The sequence below is a fragment of the Octodon degus genome, unplaced genomic scaffold, assembly GCF_000260255.1.
Source record: "Octodon degus isolate 3935 unplaced genomic scaffold, OctDeg1.0 scaffold00159, whole genome shotgun sequence".
NCBI classification, from domain to species: domain Eukaryota; kingdom Metazoa; phylum Chordata; class Mammalia; order Rodentia; family Octodontidae; genus Octodon; species Octodon degus.
The window spans coordinates 3,457,866-3,472,643 of record NW_004524735.1 but is presented as its reverse complement, the minus strand read 5'-3'; the positions used below and the strand labels follow the sequence as shown (position 1 = coordinate 3,472,643).

The window sequence follows — 14,778 nt, the reverse complement described above, 5'->3', positions numbered from 1 at the left end:
GATTGGAAGTTTTAGACCAGCCTGGACGAGTTGATGATTTAGCAACACCACGACTTAAAATACAAATTAAAGGAAGGTCTCGGATACCTAACTCAGGATGAAGGTCCTGGCTTCCATCCCCAGTATGCACCAAAAAAAAAAAAAAAAAAAAAAAAAGAAAGAAACCAGGTCCACGGTGACCCACGACGACCACCAGATTACTTCTAGGCCCAATGCCGCACATTGTTCCATTTATTTGCAAAAGGTGACTCAGCTCTAAAGCGTCAATGCAAGGGTCAGACAGTAGCCGAGACAGCAGGGCGTTTTCTTTGATCATCTCTTGCTTACTCTCCAACCACCCAAGCTTGCTCCAAACCCAATGGGTACAGTACGCTCAGAGATCCTCAGAGATCGCAACGGGGATGACTCGCTCATCTTCAACTGGCCGTGTTGGTTCCCCTTCTCCTGGACACTCACTCTGCTCTTCCCCTCACTGGGGGCTGGCAGCGGACAGGGTTTCAAACCTGGGGTCCAACTGTGCATGGACACTTGCAGCAGGTGCGTCTTCTGCGGGTGGCAGAGTTAGGGCAGCTCCCCTCAAGGGACTCAGTGCTCCCCACAGCGCCCCCCGGAGGTGGGCACCAGATCTCCAACTCAATAGGGAGGGCTCAGTGTCTGACCCCGGAAGGTTCAGTACTCAAGCTGTGGCCCCGGGGCAGGACGTTGCTCCTCCGCAGCAGAGATCTTGCTAGGCTTAGGGGGCAGGCAGTGTTCACACAGGGTGGGGCGCAGGGTCCGCTGCAACCTGGGAGGCGCGGGCAGCAAAGGCCAGCGGGCAGGGATGGGGAGGGTGAGGGGAGTCCCCAAGTGGGCGGGGCCAGCAGGGAGCGGGGCTGGACCCAGGGGGATCTGAGGAGGAGGCGGGGGTCGGAGGCAGAGGGGGAGGGGCGGGGCGGGGCCGGGAGGCGGAGCCGGGGTCCCAAAGCCTGCGAGGTCGGGCTGGCGCTGGGCGTGCTGCAGCCCCCGGGGGCCGGCACTTGGGCGGGAGGAGCCGCCGAGGCCCGACCAGGGCGGCGGACGCCGAGGAGGACTGCGCGCAGTTTCCCCGGGCCGCGCTCGTCTCCGCCCGCGCTCCAGGTCTGCGTGCGCGAGGCCGGCGGAGATGGAGGAGCCGGACGCGCTGGAGCTGGAGGAGGAGGAAGGTGGGAGCGGAGGGGGAGAAGGGGCTGGGCCGGGACGGGACGAGGGACAGGGGAACGCGATAGGCGACAGGGACAGGCGGGAGGCCCACTCGGCCGCGCGGCCCCGCCGCAGGGCAGCGCCGAGCCCGGGACCTGGGCCAAGCTCCGGTGCCCGCGCTGCCGAGCGACACCCGGCCGGGCGGAGGAAGCGGGTCCCTCGCCCGCCCGCCCGCGCCCTGGCCGCCCAGGTCCGCCCGAGGGCCGGCGGCTCGCGGTGCTCGCGCTCTTGGAAGAGCTCGGACTCTGGGACGCCTCGTTCTGTTGAGAAGTAGTTGTCCGTCTTTCGCTCAGCTCTTTGCAGCGGTCTCTGTTACTAACCGTTTTCCTAAAGAGCTTGTATTTCTTCTGCGGCGCTCTCAGGCCCCCAGTGCCAGCACTTTCATGTTCTGTTTAGCATTAGAGCAAATCCTGAAAGCAGGCTTTCACACCAGAAGACCTCAGCATAGACCTCCCATCCCATCTTCAAATGGACACCGAATGGAGAGCATTGTCGTTTCCATTCTTTCTGCTTCAAAACAGCTTTATTGAGATAGAATTTACATAGCTTTACATGCACTCATTTATAGTGTAAAGGTCAATGGCTTTTAGTACATTTACAGAGTTTTGTAACCAACATCATAAAGTAATTTTCGAATATTTCCGTCTTCTCAAACAGGAACCTCCTCCCGTGGCATCCTCCCGACTTTAGCCAGCCACTACTCAGTCCATTTACTGTGGTCATAAATTTACCCAGGCAGATCGCAGTAGGACCACCCACTCTGGGACTCATGGGCACTGGCTTCGAGCTCTTAACATGTCTTTGAACTTGATCCCTGCATCAGTTTATGGCCCCTTTCCACAGAAAGTAGCATCCCTGTAGAAATACTCAGAATCCCCATCAGGTGCATTTTGGAGTTACACCCTATGAGTGATGCTGCCATGAGTATTCATCTCCAAGATTTTGTATATGTTTCCACTTATCTTGGATATATACCAGGTGGAGTAGCTCCATGTTGAAAATTTGGAGACACTATCAAAATGATTACGAAGTGTCCACAACATTTTACGTTCTCACCAGTAGCTTATAAAAGTTCCAGTTTCTCCACGAACATCTGCTACTGTCTGTTTTATTACAGTCATATGAAGTGGTATTTGGATGTGATTTTGACTTTTTTCCTGAGGGCCATTGTGTCAAGTATTTTGTATACTTCTTACCATGTACATTTGAGAAATGTCTACACAAATCCTGTGCCCATTTAAAAAACTGAGTTATACTTTCATGTTGATCTGTCATAGCTTTTAATACATTCTTGGTACAACAAGTCCTTTTATTACAAGTTACTGGTATTTTTTTTCCATTCTGATAGTTATCCTCTTTTATTCTTTCATTCTGCATGACACCTAAGACTCCCTCCCCTCTTTTTACATAAAAATAATTTGAAGATGGAAGAAAGTAAATGTTGTGAATACTTTGAGCTATGATAAATGTTGCTGAAAAACAATGAAGTAAAAACAGTAAAATGAATACATTTGCTAAAGATGATTGTTTTTCAGCGGTACAAAGAAAGAAAACAAATAACTTTCAGATGTATAAAACTGAAAGGCTCTTTCAATATTTACTGGATAGTTTTGGCCTTTGCTGTACTTTTAGTAGTCTCCAGGCCTGAGTATATAGTTTTTTGTTTTTGTTTTCCATTTAAAGCATTCAGGAACTATGAATAACCACTAAGGAGAGAACAGTATGCAATGTATTACTTATTGAAACTGTTTTACTAATTAGTTTGAAAGTGTCTCATTGCTATTTGTTTCTCAATAAAATTAATAAAATAATAAAGCATTCAGGAATTCTTTATGATTAATTTTTCTGAGATAGACCTATGTGTGCTATAAACAGATGTTTTTCATTGAAGGGAGAGTAGAGGGGAAATTGCTCCCTGCATAATGAAGAAAAGTATTTCAGCATAGCACTAGGGTGATGAACCATTATCTTCTTTTAGTTGTCAGACATAGGATATAACTGAGCCTCAAGATGGTTTTGCTTACCAGACTCTATACTTAAAATTCATACAACTTAAGTATGAGGTCCTGGGTAGCACAAATCTACCCTCAAATGATTTTAGAACTATTCCCAAGAGAGTTTCAGTCTTCCTTTGTTGGCAAAGTCTTTTGCCATTTATTCTTCTCCTCATGGTCATGATATAGGAAAAATGAAACTTCCTACCTGAAAGGTACCTGGGATGAGTTTGTGTTCTCTAAAACCAAAGAATGGATTTTAGGAACAAACGGGGGTTATGAGCAGAATAGATTTATTGGGAGAAAGAAAGCTGCTGTCCTAGAGAGGGACAGAAGGGGGGCCTGAGAGGGTTGTCGCAAGGAAGCTGTCTCTTCCCTGGACTTTTGTAGAGTAAAACCATGTGATGGGGCGAGTCTGTGGTGGAGAACATGGAATCTTGCTTAGGTGGGCATGAGGTGGAACAAAACTGTGGTCAACCAATGAGATTACAAGCACAATTGCTCAGATAAAATTGATTAAATACAGAACCGAATGAGGAAGCAAGCAGGCGAGCGTGAACACAGAAGAGGAGTTTACCCGGAAGCCCGCAGGTAGTGGTTGGATTGGTGACTCTTCCCGGCTTCCTCAAGGTGATGATCAATCCCAGATGCTTATCTTTAGGGAGGTCAGCATTTGTTTGATCTTTGCTATCTAGGTCTGGCCCACAGCAAGAGCATCCATTTCTCTCACAGTTGCAGTGTATCTTGTCTTCCCTGCTGTCTCCTTGAGGGTCTGGCCCTGTCTGACTGCCTATAATATTTCTATCTAATTTAGTTGCGTATAACAGTCAAAGCTGAGCTTCTGATCCACATGGTGGTGGAGGACAACCATGGATGAGGTGCAGCATGTGTGTATGATAGCTGAGTTGGGTCACTGCTCTGCCCAAGTTTCTGTGTCCACATCTTTTCCAAGGTGCAGAATTCAGGAGCAGAGCATTGCAATGTCAGTGCCAACAGGTGCCAAGGAGCAAGTGGATCAGAGCGCTCGAAGGCCACTTACTTTTCTAGGCATGTGAGCAAAATCTCAATTACATTACTGAGCAGTTTTTGCTTCTTGTGGTCTATACCTCTTGTACAATGTTCTTTGAATGTTCATTAGAATGAGGGTGTCTCAGTACTGACAATCTAGTGGACTTCTGTAAGCCCACCTTCAGCCAAGCTCCCCCCCAAACTTAACTGATATGATTTTAGAAGCAGAAGTGCTGGCCAAAGAAGGCTAAACATTTCAAGGTCTCATAATACCAGATTTTAGGAGCTACTTTCCCTTCCGCGTAGAGACATGTAGAAGGAATTCTTGGAGTAAATCACTCATACAAGTAAAACTCAATCTTACATTTCCTCAATCACCTTTGAACATTAAGTGTAGAGTCCGTGTTTCTGACTTACACAAGATTTGTTTCTATAGAGTCAATTAATGTCTTGCATTTAGAAATAATTGCTAATGAGGTGTTTCTAGGGGTCTGGTCAACCACAGTGGAACACAGGAGCCATCGGTGATCTCAAGTGAACATTTTCCTTCTATGTTCTGGTCCTTAAAATGCAAATCCAGTGGCCAGGGCAGTAGGCTCCTAAACTGCTTTGTAAGTAGCCACTGCCAGTCACATGTCAGTGCTGAATGAAGTCCTGACTGGTTGGCACTGCAAGGGAATTCTGACTTGCTGTGTTCATTCTTTGGTTACCTTAAGAAAAGTCACGACTGCAAAGGACGGCATAGGAGTTCAGCACTGAATAAGCAGTTTATAAGTTGAATGTTGTTGAAAAGTTGTGGATATTTTTACAACCACATTATGCCCTTATTTAGTGAAACCACCTGCCTTGCAGGAAAGCAAATTTTTGTGAATGTATTTGTGATCTCTTTGCCAACAGAAAACTTCTGAGAAAAGTTTAGTGATTTCATGGTTGTGAGGGCATTACAGAATAAACTTACACAGAAATGGGTTCTATATCCTACTACATACCCAGGCTGTGTTACAGTCTTTTTTGGATCTTGCATTATTGTTTGTGGCCCGCTGTTGACAGAATTGTTGGTCTGGTAGCACCTGACTGTATTTTATTTTGTGTGACTGGTACGAGTGTAAACTGAGAAGATCATTGGATGCAAGGGCTATTTTGGGGCTTCGGGTTTGCTGGATGGTATATTCTTAGTAATGTGCTTTCAGTGAAAAACTCAAGCTCAGGCTGTGGGCCGAGTTTCCTCCTTAACACGCGTCTGGTGATTCTCCACTGTGATTAGTGCCAAGCCTCTATTATCTCTGATTTCTAGCCTGGCAGCGCAGTCATTTGCATTCTTTTTAGAGAAAGTTGGAGAAGTATCAAGAAGCTGACTTGGAGTTGCCGGCTTCTGATCCTGCCTCTGCAGACAGGTCTGTTTCAGGAGTGGCTTGGGATTATGTGCATTTCGTGTTCTGAAAATGTACAGAGCATGCGTGTGTATCTCAGAAGACTGCCTGAGTGTCCCTGTGATTGAGAGCGAAGTGTTGTGAGAAGCGGCAGCGTGTGTGAGGGGAGCTGGCTCTGGGGAACCTTTCAGCTTTGCACAAGATGTGCCTTTGACCATGCTCAGCAAGGCCTGGAAGCAGCACGTGAACACAGTGTGAGCTGTAAGTGGGTGCTGGCAAGGGAGGAGCACCATCGTTCCTTCTAGAAAAGGCAGAGTGTGCGGAGGTGACAGCATAAGAGGAGCGCTGTGGTCATCGTGTGAGGGGGCATCTGCGTGTTTTGTTTCATCCTTTCTCCGAATCCTCAACTGAGTACGTGGTGTCAAGTTCAGATAACATTTGAAGATATTTTTCATCTGCTTGTTTTATGTTAAATGGAACAAACATTATTGGAGGAAAGAAGGGCTAGTGCTTGCAATTTGTCAAATTTCTCTTTATAAAAAATAGAATTTTAAAATGTCCCATATACCTAGCTTTGGGCCTGTACTTACTTGATTCTTCTGTGGTTGGAACTGTATTTTGTTTGATGCATTGTTCTTGGTCTAGTGGCTGTTATCCTCAAGAAAATAGAAGCCTCTGTAAATCCATGTGTGAGAGGGGAGGTGCCACACGTGAGAACCGAAACAGGCATGCCTCAGACTCCCATTCATTATTCACTGTAATGTATATTGGCTTATTGTGTGCTATGTTCTTTTATATTTTTGTGCTTATTAAAAAACTTGATGTATTCAGCATAGGTTCTCCCTGCACAGCTCGGACTCATAGTGATCCTCCTGTTTCAGCCTCCCCAGCACTAGGATCACAGGTGTGTGCCACTACGCCTGGACTCCGTGGCTGGCTCAGAGTGCCCGGGGCAGGTCTGCCACTGAATGTGGTACTGGGGATCGAACCCGCATCCTTGTGCTTGCACACCAGGTTCTTAGACTTCTGAACTATCTCTGTGGCCATATATTTCTATGTTTTAGTGAAAAAGACTACATTCAGAAAAATTATGATACAGGTGCAGTGGGCTACCTTTTGGACTTTGGTAAAAATAACTGCAACAGTTTAAGAGCAGCTCTTCCAAGAAAGTGATATGAGTACCAAATGAATCACTTCAGCTTTATTCTGATACTCTGAATACTAGCCCAGAGAACTCAGCACAGTGGTAAACATTAATAAGGAGCAGAGCACATCCTGTTATTGGTATCAGCAAGGATACCATTTTGACCTTCTTTGTGCAAAGTGAAGGCATAGCTCATTCAGCGTTGGCACATGCATTGTGTAAACCCATCTGCCATTTATGTGCTTGTGGAGATGTGTGGATTCGTGGCACACTCTTGCACGGCAGGGGAGGGACTATTTTGTTTCATTTTCTATGGGTAGAATTGCTCCTCCATTTGTTGTCAAGGATCCTCAGCGAATGGCTGAAACTGGGAGTAGTATCAAGTCTTACACATTTTGTGGTTGTTCTTAAGTCACGCCTATGAAATTGTTTAATTACAAACTACATGCAGTAACAGATCGACACCAAGAAGTTATAAAGTACAACAATTAAAAATATATTTAATATAATTCAGTGAATGTGCTCTGCCTCTCTTAAAATGTCACCTGGTACTTCACACACTTTTCCTAACCATAAGTGACTTGTGTAATCCATGAAAAGGGTTCTAACTGTTGTTATTTATTTACTTATTTGGTATTTAGGATGGGCTGCACACAGTCTCACTGTGTAGATCGGACTCATAGTGATCCTCCTGCTTACAGCCTCCCAAGTGCTGGGATTATAGTCATATGCTACCACGTGGGTCTGCTCTCTCGAAATGTTGTTAAATTTTAATTAATTTCATTGAACAGGTTCAGTGTTGTTTTATGAAATGAACTGTGTTTCTTGGATTGTGAAAAATCTATACAGATGAGCTACTTATGTTTACTAGTTTTGGAATATATAGTAACTCTTTCCAAAATTATACTTATTATGAAAGACTGGGAAGTAATAGGAACATTTTCTTTTGTTCCCAGTCTGACATTTTCCCTCCTCTAACAAAGTAGGATGATTTTTTCTTTTGGCAGTACTAGGGATTGAACTCAGGACCTTGTACTTCCCAGGCAGGCACTTATGCAACTGAGCTGTCTCCCCAACCCTTCCTGTAGGATGATTTTAACTGGGGAAATACTTTTGAGTATTTTTCCAAGTTGGAGTGCCTAGAGAATAAAAATAAAATTTGCTTTGTTGCAAGTTTTAATGTTCGAAACTTCTTAGAACATGTATTTCAATCCAAAAAGTGAGTACATAGTTGTTTTGACGATACCGTATGAGGATAGTCACTTGGTGTCCTGAGAAATGTATTGTGCTTTAGCAGTGTTTCTCTCCCACCTTGTCCAGTTCATGTACAGGAGGTGAGTGAGGAGAATACTGACCCTCACCTGGTACAAGAGAGGAGGTGGCCATGAACAGGACCTTAGTGATTTTCCTCTGAGTCTACAGCTGTGTTGTTCAGAGCTAAATTTCCTGCCTAGTGGATGGGAGTATATCCTGCACATTTATACTTTCTCCCTAGAGCACAAACAGTCCTCAGTGAAGTATTTTTTGGAAGCTGTGCAGAGCAGGTTGCTCTGGGAAGGTCTTGTATGCTTTCTTCCACTGAGTGTGTGTGTGTGTGTGTGTGTGTGTGTGTGTGTGTGTGTGGTGTGTTCCTTTGAATTTTTGAATTTTGCTTGATTTTCTGTCTTCTCCTAACAAATTTTCAAGCAGAGTCAGATCAGTTGGCCAGTGTAACACTTTTCTTTTTCTAATTTTATCTAGTGAGAAGTAATAGTCAAGACACTGCCTACACCCTGCAAATGAGTGAGGTAAGTTGAATGCACATGTGTTACCTTGCTTGAAGTTAAGACATGAAAAAACAAACAAGGGAAGCAGTGCCCTGTATGAGAATAGTTAAAACTTTGCTTGTTTGCTCATAACATATTGGATCTGTTTTGTCCTCCCTCCTGTTCACTTTTAAATAAATGAAACAAATTTCATGCTTTGGGCACATTTGTTATTACATATTTCTAGTTGTTATTCTAGAATATATATTTTTTTTTTTTGGTAGAGCCTCACTACACATCTCAGATTTGTAGTGATCCTCCTGTTTTCAGACTCCTCAGCACTGGAATTACAGGCATGCACCACCATGCCTGGTTGCGGTGGCTGGCTCAGGACACCTGGAGATGGGCCAGCAAGGGCCAGTGGTGCCGGGGATTGAACCCTGGTCCCTGTGCTTGCTTAAGCAGACACCTAGTCTGCTGAGCCGTTTCCTGGAACCAAGTTTAAATTTCTTCTGAGGGCTCTTGTGATGTAAACTCAAATAGGCGGAGCTTTGATAAGCAAGATAGCAGCATCCAACACAACCTTGGAAAGAGATAACTGAAGTCTCCATGTGACAGAAATCATAATGCAGTTATTAGTACACGATGTGTTCTTACCCATAACTATGCCAAGGTTCAAGAGCCCAACGTGAATAAAGTAAGTACATTAAGCAAAACAGTAAATGATACATTTTAATGTGGTTGCCCCTTTGTGTCTGTGGGTTCTGCATCTGTGGCTTCTATCAACTGCAAATCAGAAACATTCAGGAAATTGTTTCTTTCTTGATCATCTCTACTATACTTTTTTCTTTGTCATTATTGCTAAAGAATGCAGGTTTACAAGTATATGTACAGCATTTACATCGTGTTAGATATTTAAATTAATCCAGGAGATAATCGCAAGTGCACAGAAGATAACATGCAGGCTAGGTGGAAAGAGCATGGCATTCTTTGCTAGTGGTTCTCAGCTTTAGCTTCTGTGTGGGGTTCACCGTGTACATGTACAGGCTTGTTTTGACCAAAGGTGTTTTTTATTTATATAAGATTTGAAAATGCAGCTCATCCGATGCTGAGACACCACCCTGCTCACCTCTGTGGTGCTCTCATCAGAGTTAAGCAAAGCCAACAATTTCAAAACATCATGCCCTAGGGCTGGTGAGATGGCTCAGTGATCTAAAGCACCTACCTAGAACAAGCTAAGCAAAGCACAAGGGACCCTGGTTCAATCCCCCAGCCACCACATGCCAGCCAGCCCCGCCCCCTGGTGGCTGAGCTGGCCACACACACACACACACACACACACACACACACACACACACATAAATAAATATAAAAAAAATTTAAGCTGGGTATGGAAGTGCATGTGTTGATATTAAAAAAAAAAATCATGCCCCCCCTTCTACGTTTTTTTTAAAAAATGACTCGTACTTCTTGGATCTCATGGAGAATGAGAAAAGGGAATCAGTAGCTTCTAATGCTGAGATGACAGTAAAAGAGATGTATAAACTATTGAAATGCAGAAGTCATAGAACTGAAAAGAATTTACAGAAACTGCAGAATCTCGATGGAAAAATTGAGAAGATGAAAGAAGGAATCCTTGAATCTGAAGACAGAGGAATCGGATGAATCACACAGAGGAAATGGACTGGGAAAGAAAAATGTGGTGCCTGAGAAGAGAGATGGGTCAGTATAACAGAAGATCTAAGGGTTGTGCCTGGTGAGGCCTAAGACAGGCAAAAGAAGCTAGTTGTCCACAGGCAGAAGCCGTAGCTAGAAATTTCAACCTGAGAAAGTCACACAGATGCACAGATTCGAAGACCAGAAGGACCTACTGTGGCATAAGCCCAAAGAATTGCACATGTGTAAGACTAAAGTTTAGTTCGTGATGTTCTTCTTTTTTAAAAATTTTATGAGCCCACGTTCACAGTGCACGAGTCCATCCACTATGGGGAGCTGGCCCAGGTGGGGGCACCTCTGATTGTGTTCCCCTCCCCGCTCCCTCTCCATCGCTTTGACCCTTTCTTTTTTTAATTAAGAAATTTTGTATTCATTTATTTGGTACAGGTCAGACTAGTGGTGACCCTTCTGTCTCAGCCTCTCCTGCTCTGGGATTACAGGCACGTGCCACCACACCTGGTTTCAGTGGCCACCACACCACACCTGGGTTTCCAGGGCTGGCATGGTATGTGGTACTGGGGATTGAACCCAGGCCCTTGAGATTGCCAGGCAGGCACTTAGACCACTGAGCTATCTCCCCAGTTGTCCTCTTCTTTTTAGCAAAATATCTATGTGTTTCCTATTGTTTTTTATATTTATTTATTTTATTCTTTGATTTATTTATATTTTGAATTACTCATGTTACAGAAAAACACATGACATTCACCTAAACTTCATGAATCAATGTGTATCAGTTTTCCTACAAAAGACTCAAGTTTATCATTCTTTAGGGCAGAGTAGTGCTCCACTGTATGTAAATGCCACATTTTCTTTATCTATTCCTCTGTTGAAGGGTATGTAGGGCACTTCCGAGATTTGGCGCTTGTGAATTGTCATGCTGGAAATGTGGAGATATCTGTATCCCTCTACGTGTACCTTTAGTTTTTTAAGGAAGATACTTAGAAGGGGATTAATTCTTAAAAGCAGATTAGAAAAAATATCTTGAGAGAGACAGACAGACAGACAAAAGCTTAATTACTGTTCCAAGAGGAGTAAGAACAATGAGAGAGGGCTGGAGATCACGCAGGGCACAGAGGTGCGCAAGGATTTGAGTGCAGCCCCTGTTCTGAAGTCTGGAGCAGGACAAGGGAGCACTATTGGTTTTGAATAGTTTTCATTACATTTCAATAAGTGCAGTGAGCACCATACACAGTTTTGCTTTTAGAAAGATACCAAAACTATTATGCCACGAATTCAGACAGTTGTCTCTCTAAAACCGTTGTTACGTAGGCAATCTGGTTGTAATGAATACTGTGCATTCTGTAATTCGTTTAGCACTGATTCAGCCACTGTATGCTAATTCTTATATAAACATGAGTCTAGGGAGTTTGGTCCATGCACGTGTTGGATCCCGATCCTGCCTCCAGCTCCCGCTGTCATCATCCTCCCTTCCCTTCCATCTCTTTTCTCCAGTCTCCCCTCAATGTGTTCTTAAGTGTGGGAAGATGTGCGGAGAGTTTCCATTAGCACATGTGCCCTAAAAGATTTGCTAAGGAAATTTCCTCAAAAACTTCTTTCTCAAAAAGAAAAAAGTGAAAAAACTATTGAAGAATGTGGGGAAAGAAGAATGAAGGAAAGGAGAGTAGAAGTGTGGGTGTAACACTAGTCAATTTTATTTTTCCAATTGAGGTTTCTGAATCTTTTTTTTAGGCGGGGAAAGTCAACTTTATCAGTTTTGGATATGGTTTTCAATATACGTAGGGAAATATTTAACAGGGAATAAATAAAAAATAACAGGTATTCATGAAACAACAAGATAGATTATATTATGAGCAATTAAACTTCAAGAAATTTAAGAATGAACACAAGAAAGGATACATTCCTTTTTCACAGTGGATCAAGCAAGAAATCCGTAACAGGGGTACGGCGAGAACATCTCCAAGGATTGGAAACTCAGTGCTGTGTTTTCAGATAGTCCAAGCATGGCAGAAATTCTCAAAGGAAAAACAAAGACAAATAAAACTGAACTAAATGAAAGTTAAAATGTAACAGAAAGGTGCTTGAGAGTTGGAACCAAAGCATTTTTAAAAGGGAAACTTGTAGCCCAAAATATAGTGTTTAGTTATGAGTGAAAGTCTGAAAGCTGTGGCCAGCTTCCATCTGAAGGAAGTAGAGTGACAGAAACCCAGAGAAATCAGGAGGAAAATAATTGTGAAAGTAAGAGTTGAAATAAATTAATTGAGATCCAAAACATCATTGGAGAAAAACCAATGGAACAAAAAGCTATTTTTTTAAAGCTCAGTAAGAAAAAAAAAAAAAAAAAAACCTCCAGCTAAAAAAGAAAAATGGCAGAAAGGAAGGGGGTGGTAAGAACGTGCACGCGCGACCTCTGGGGTTCATTAGGGTTTATCACTAGAGTGTGATAGAGTGAACTCATTACATGGCCATTGGAATGTAAGTCAGCATTAATTAGGAAAAGCCAATATTTACTGAGAACTTCTGTCTTCATCTCGCTGTGTGGAAGCCATGACAGAGGGAGCTTAGCATGGTCAAGATTACACATCTGATTAGCTTTAGATAACTGCAGAAAACGATTACAAAATCTATGAAATGAAACCATATCAGTTAGTATGTTATTATAGCTATGACCTTTCAGAGCTGAGATTCAGAGATCATCCGATTCTAAAGTATTATTCCTTTAAGAAGAGACTATGTGTTTCTAAATAATGATAAATCTCATTAATTGGTAATGTTGTTGTGTTCAGAATTACAATAATAATTTAAAAATACAAATCTTTTAAGCTGACTTTCTCCATGTCAGACTTGCAAAATGCTAGTAATTACTCAACCGTTTTTTTTTTTTAAAGTACTCACCCAAGTATTAGATTACAGCTATTATTTTAAGAACCTTATGTAAAGCTCAGCTGCGATGCTGTCTGTTGCTGGGCTTTTCTTTGTTGGTAATTTTATTTTATATTATTATTTTAATTTGCTGAGGATAGAACCAAGGCATGCATGTGCTAGGCAAACACTGAACCATTGACATAAATCCACAGTCCTTTCTGGTGCTCTTTTAATTCTTCAACCTCTTATCCCCTTCTCCCATCCTGGGGCTGAAACCCGAGGCTGTGACATTCAATGATACATTTTTTAGTCATTTTTATGATTTCTTTTAAGACAGGGTCTCACTAAGTCACTAAGTTACCCATGCTTGGGTCAGTCCTATGATCCTCCTGCCTCAGCTTCCCCGAGTGCAGGAATTACATATGCACACTGCCATGTTGTGTTGTCCTCAATTCTTCATTTTTCGTTAGTCTGTTAAAGCTTTCTATTCCTCTGATTCACTCTATTAGCTACAAAAATGGTACTGCGCCATTTGAGATGTTACTGTCACTGCATGCTAATTCTTATATATACATGTGTCATGGAGTTTCGTCCACGCATGTGTCAGATCCCGATCCTGTCTCCAGCTCCCGGTCTCATTATCCTCCCTTCCTTTCCTTACCTTTCCTCCAGTCTCCGCTGGTACTAGGGATTTGAACTCAACTTTTGTGGTACCAGGGATTGAACTCAGAACCTTGCACTTGCCAGGCAGGTGCTTAAGCTGCTGAGCTATCTCCCCGGTCCTACATTTTTCCCTTATGGTGATTGATTTAAAGGACTGGCTTTGCCTTCTCCACCCTGAAGACACACTATATTTCTAAATTTTTCTAAAGTTCATTCATTACCTATACAATATCTGATTTTTTGGTGTATAATTTTTTACAATGTTCCCTTATAATCATTTTTATTTTAAAGTATCCTCCAATTTATTTCTGATTTTGAGTCTCTCTTTCTCAGCATGTGTTGATTTTATTTTTCCCAAGAACCTTAGTTTTACTGATGCTTCTGGTTTTGGGTTTTTTTTTTTTTTGGCGGAACCGAGGATTGAACTCAGACCCTTGCCCTTGCTGAGGAAGCGCTTATTCCACTGAGCCATCTCCCCAGCCCCTAGCTTCTGTATTTTTGCTTTCTCTATTTGATGCATTTCTGTTCTGATCTTTCTTATTTCCTTCTAGTAACCTTGGTTAATTTATTTTCCCAGCTCTCTTAAATGTAGTGTTAGAGACTACTAATTTGTGATCTTTGTTGTCGCATAAAGTTGGCATCTACTGCCTTACACTTTTCTTTTTGGACAGTGTTTGCTGATTCCTAAAGGGTTTGATATGCTTTGTTTCTATTGTAATTTGTCTCCAGATATTTTTATTTCCTTTGGGTTTCACTTTTGATTTGTTGATTGTTCAGCAGCTTAATTTCCAGGTATTTGTGAATTTTATAGTCTTCCTCATTATTGATTTATAAGTTCATACTATTTGGGTTACAAACAATACCAGATATGGTTTCTGCCTTCAGAAATCTATGGGCTAATATCTGGTCTATCCTAGAGAATTTTCCACATACATTAAAGAATATTTTGTTACTGTTAGATGGAAATTTCTAAATACATTAGATCTGTTTGATATAATGACAATTAAATTCTACTTTTGCTTTGTTAAATTTCTAACTGTCCACTACTAAAAGAAGTAAGCAAAAATCCTGTGCTGTTATAATATGGCTATTTCTTC

General features: G+C 42.5%; 1 protein-coding gene across 1 annotated transcript in view; it reads left to right on the top strand.

Annotated features, from left to right (window-relative positions):
* The first annotated feature begins 951 nt into the window (after positions 1 to 951).
* Positions 952 to 14,778, top strand: part of Ano5 (anoctamin 5) — a 95,930-nt gene continuing 82,103 nt past the window's right edge. Inside the window, exons 1-2 of the mRNA XM_023702836.1 lie at positions 952 to 1,181; positions 8,475 to 8,521. Of these exons, the coding sequence (XP_023558604.1) occupies positions 1,142 to 1,181; positions 8,475 to 8,521 (87 nt within the window). The 5' untranslated portion in view covers positions 952 to 1,141. The remainder of the gene's footprint in view (positions 1,182 to 8,474; positions 8,522 to 14,778) is intronic.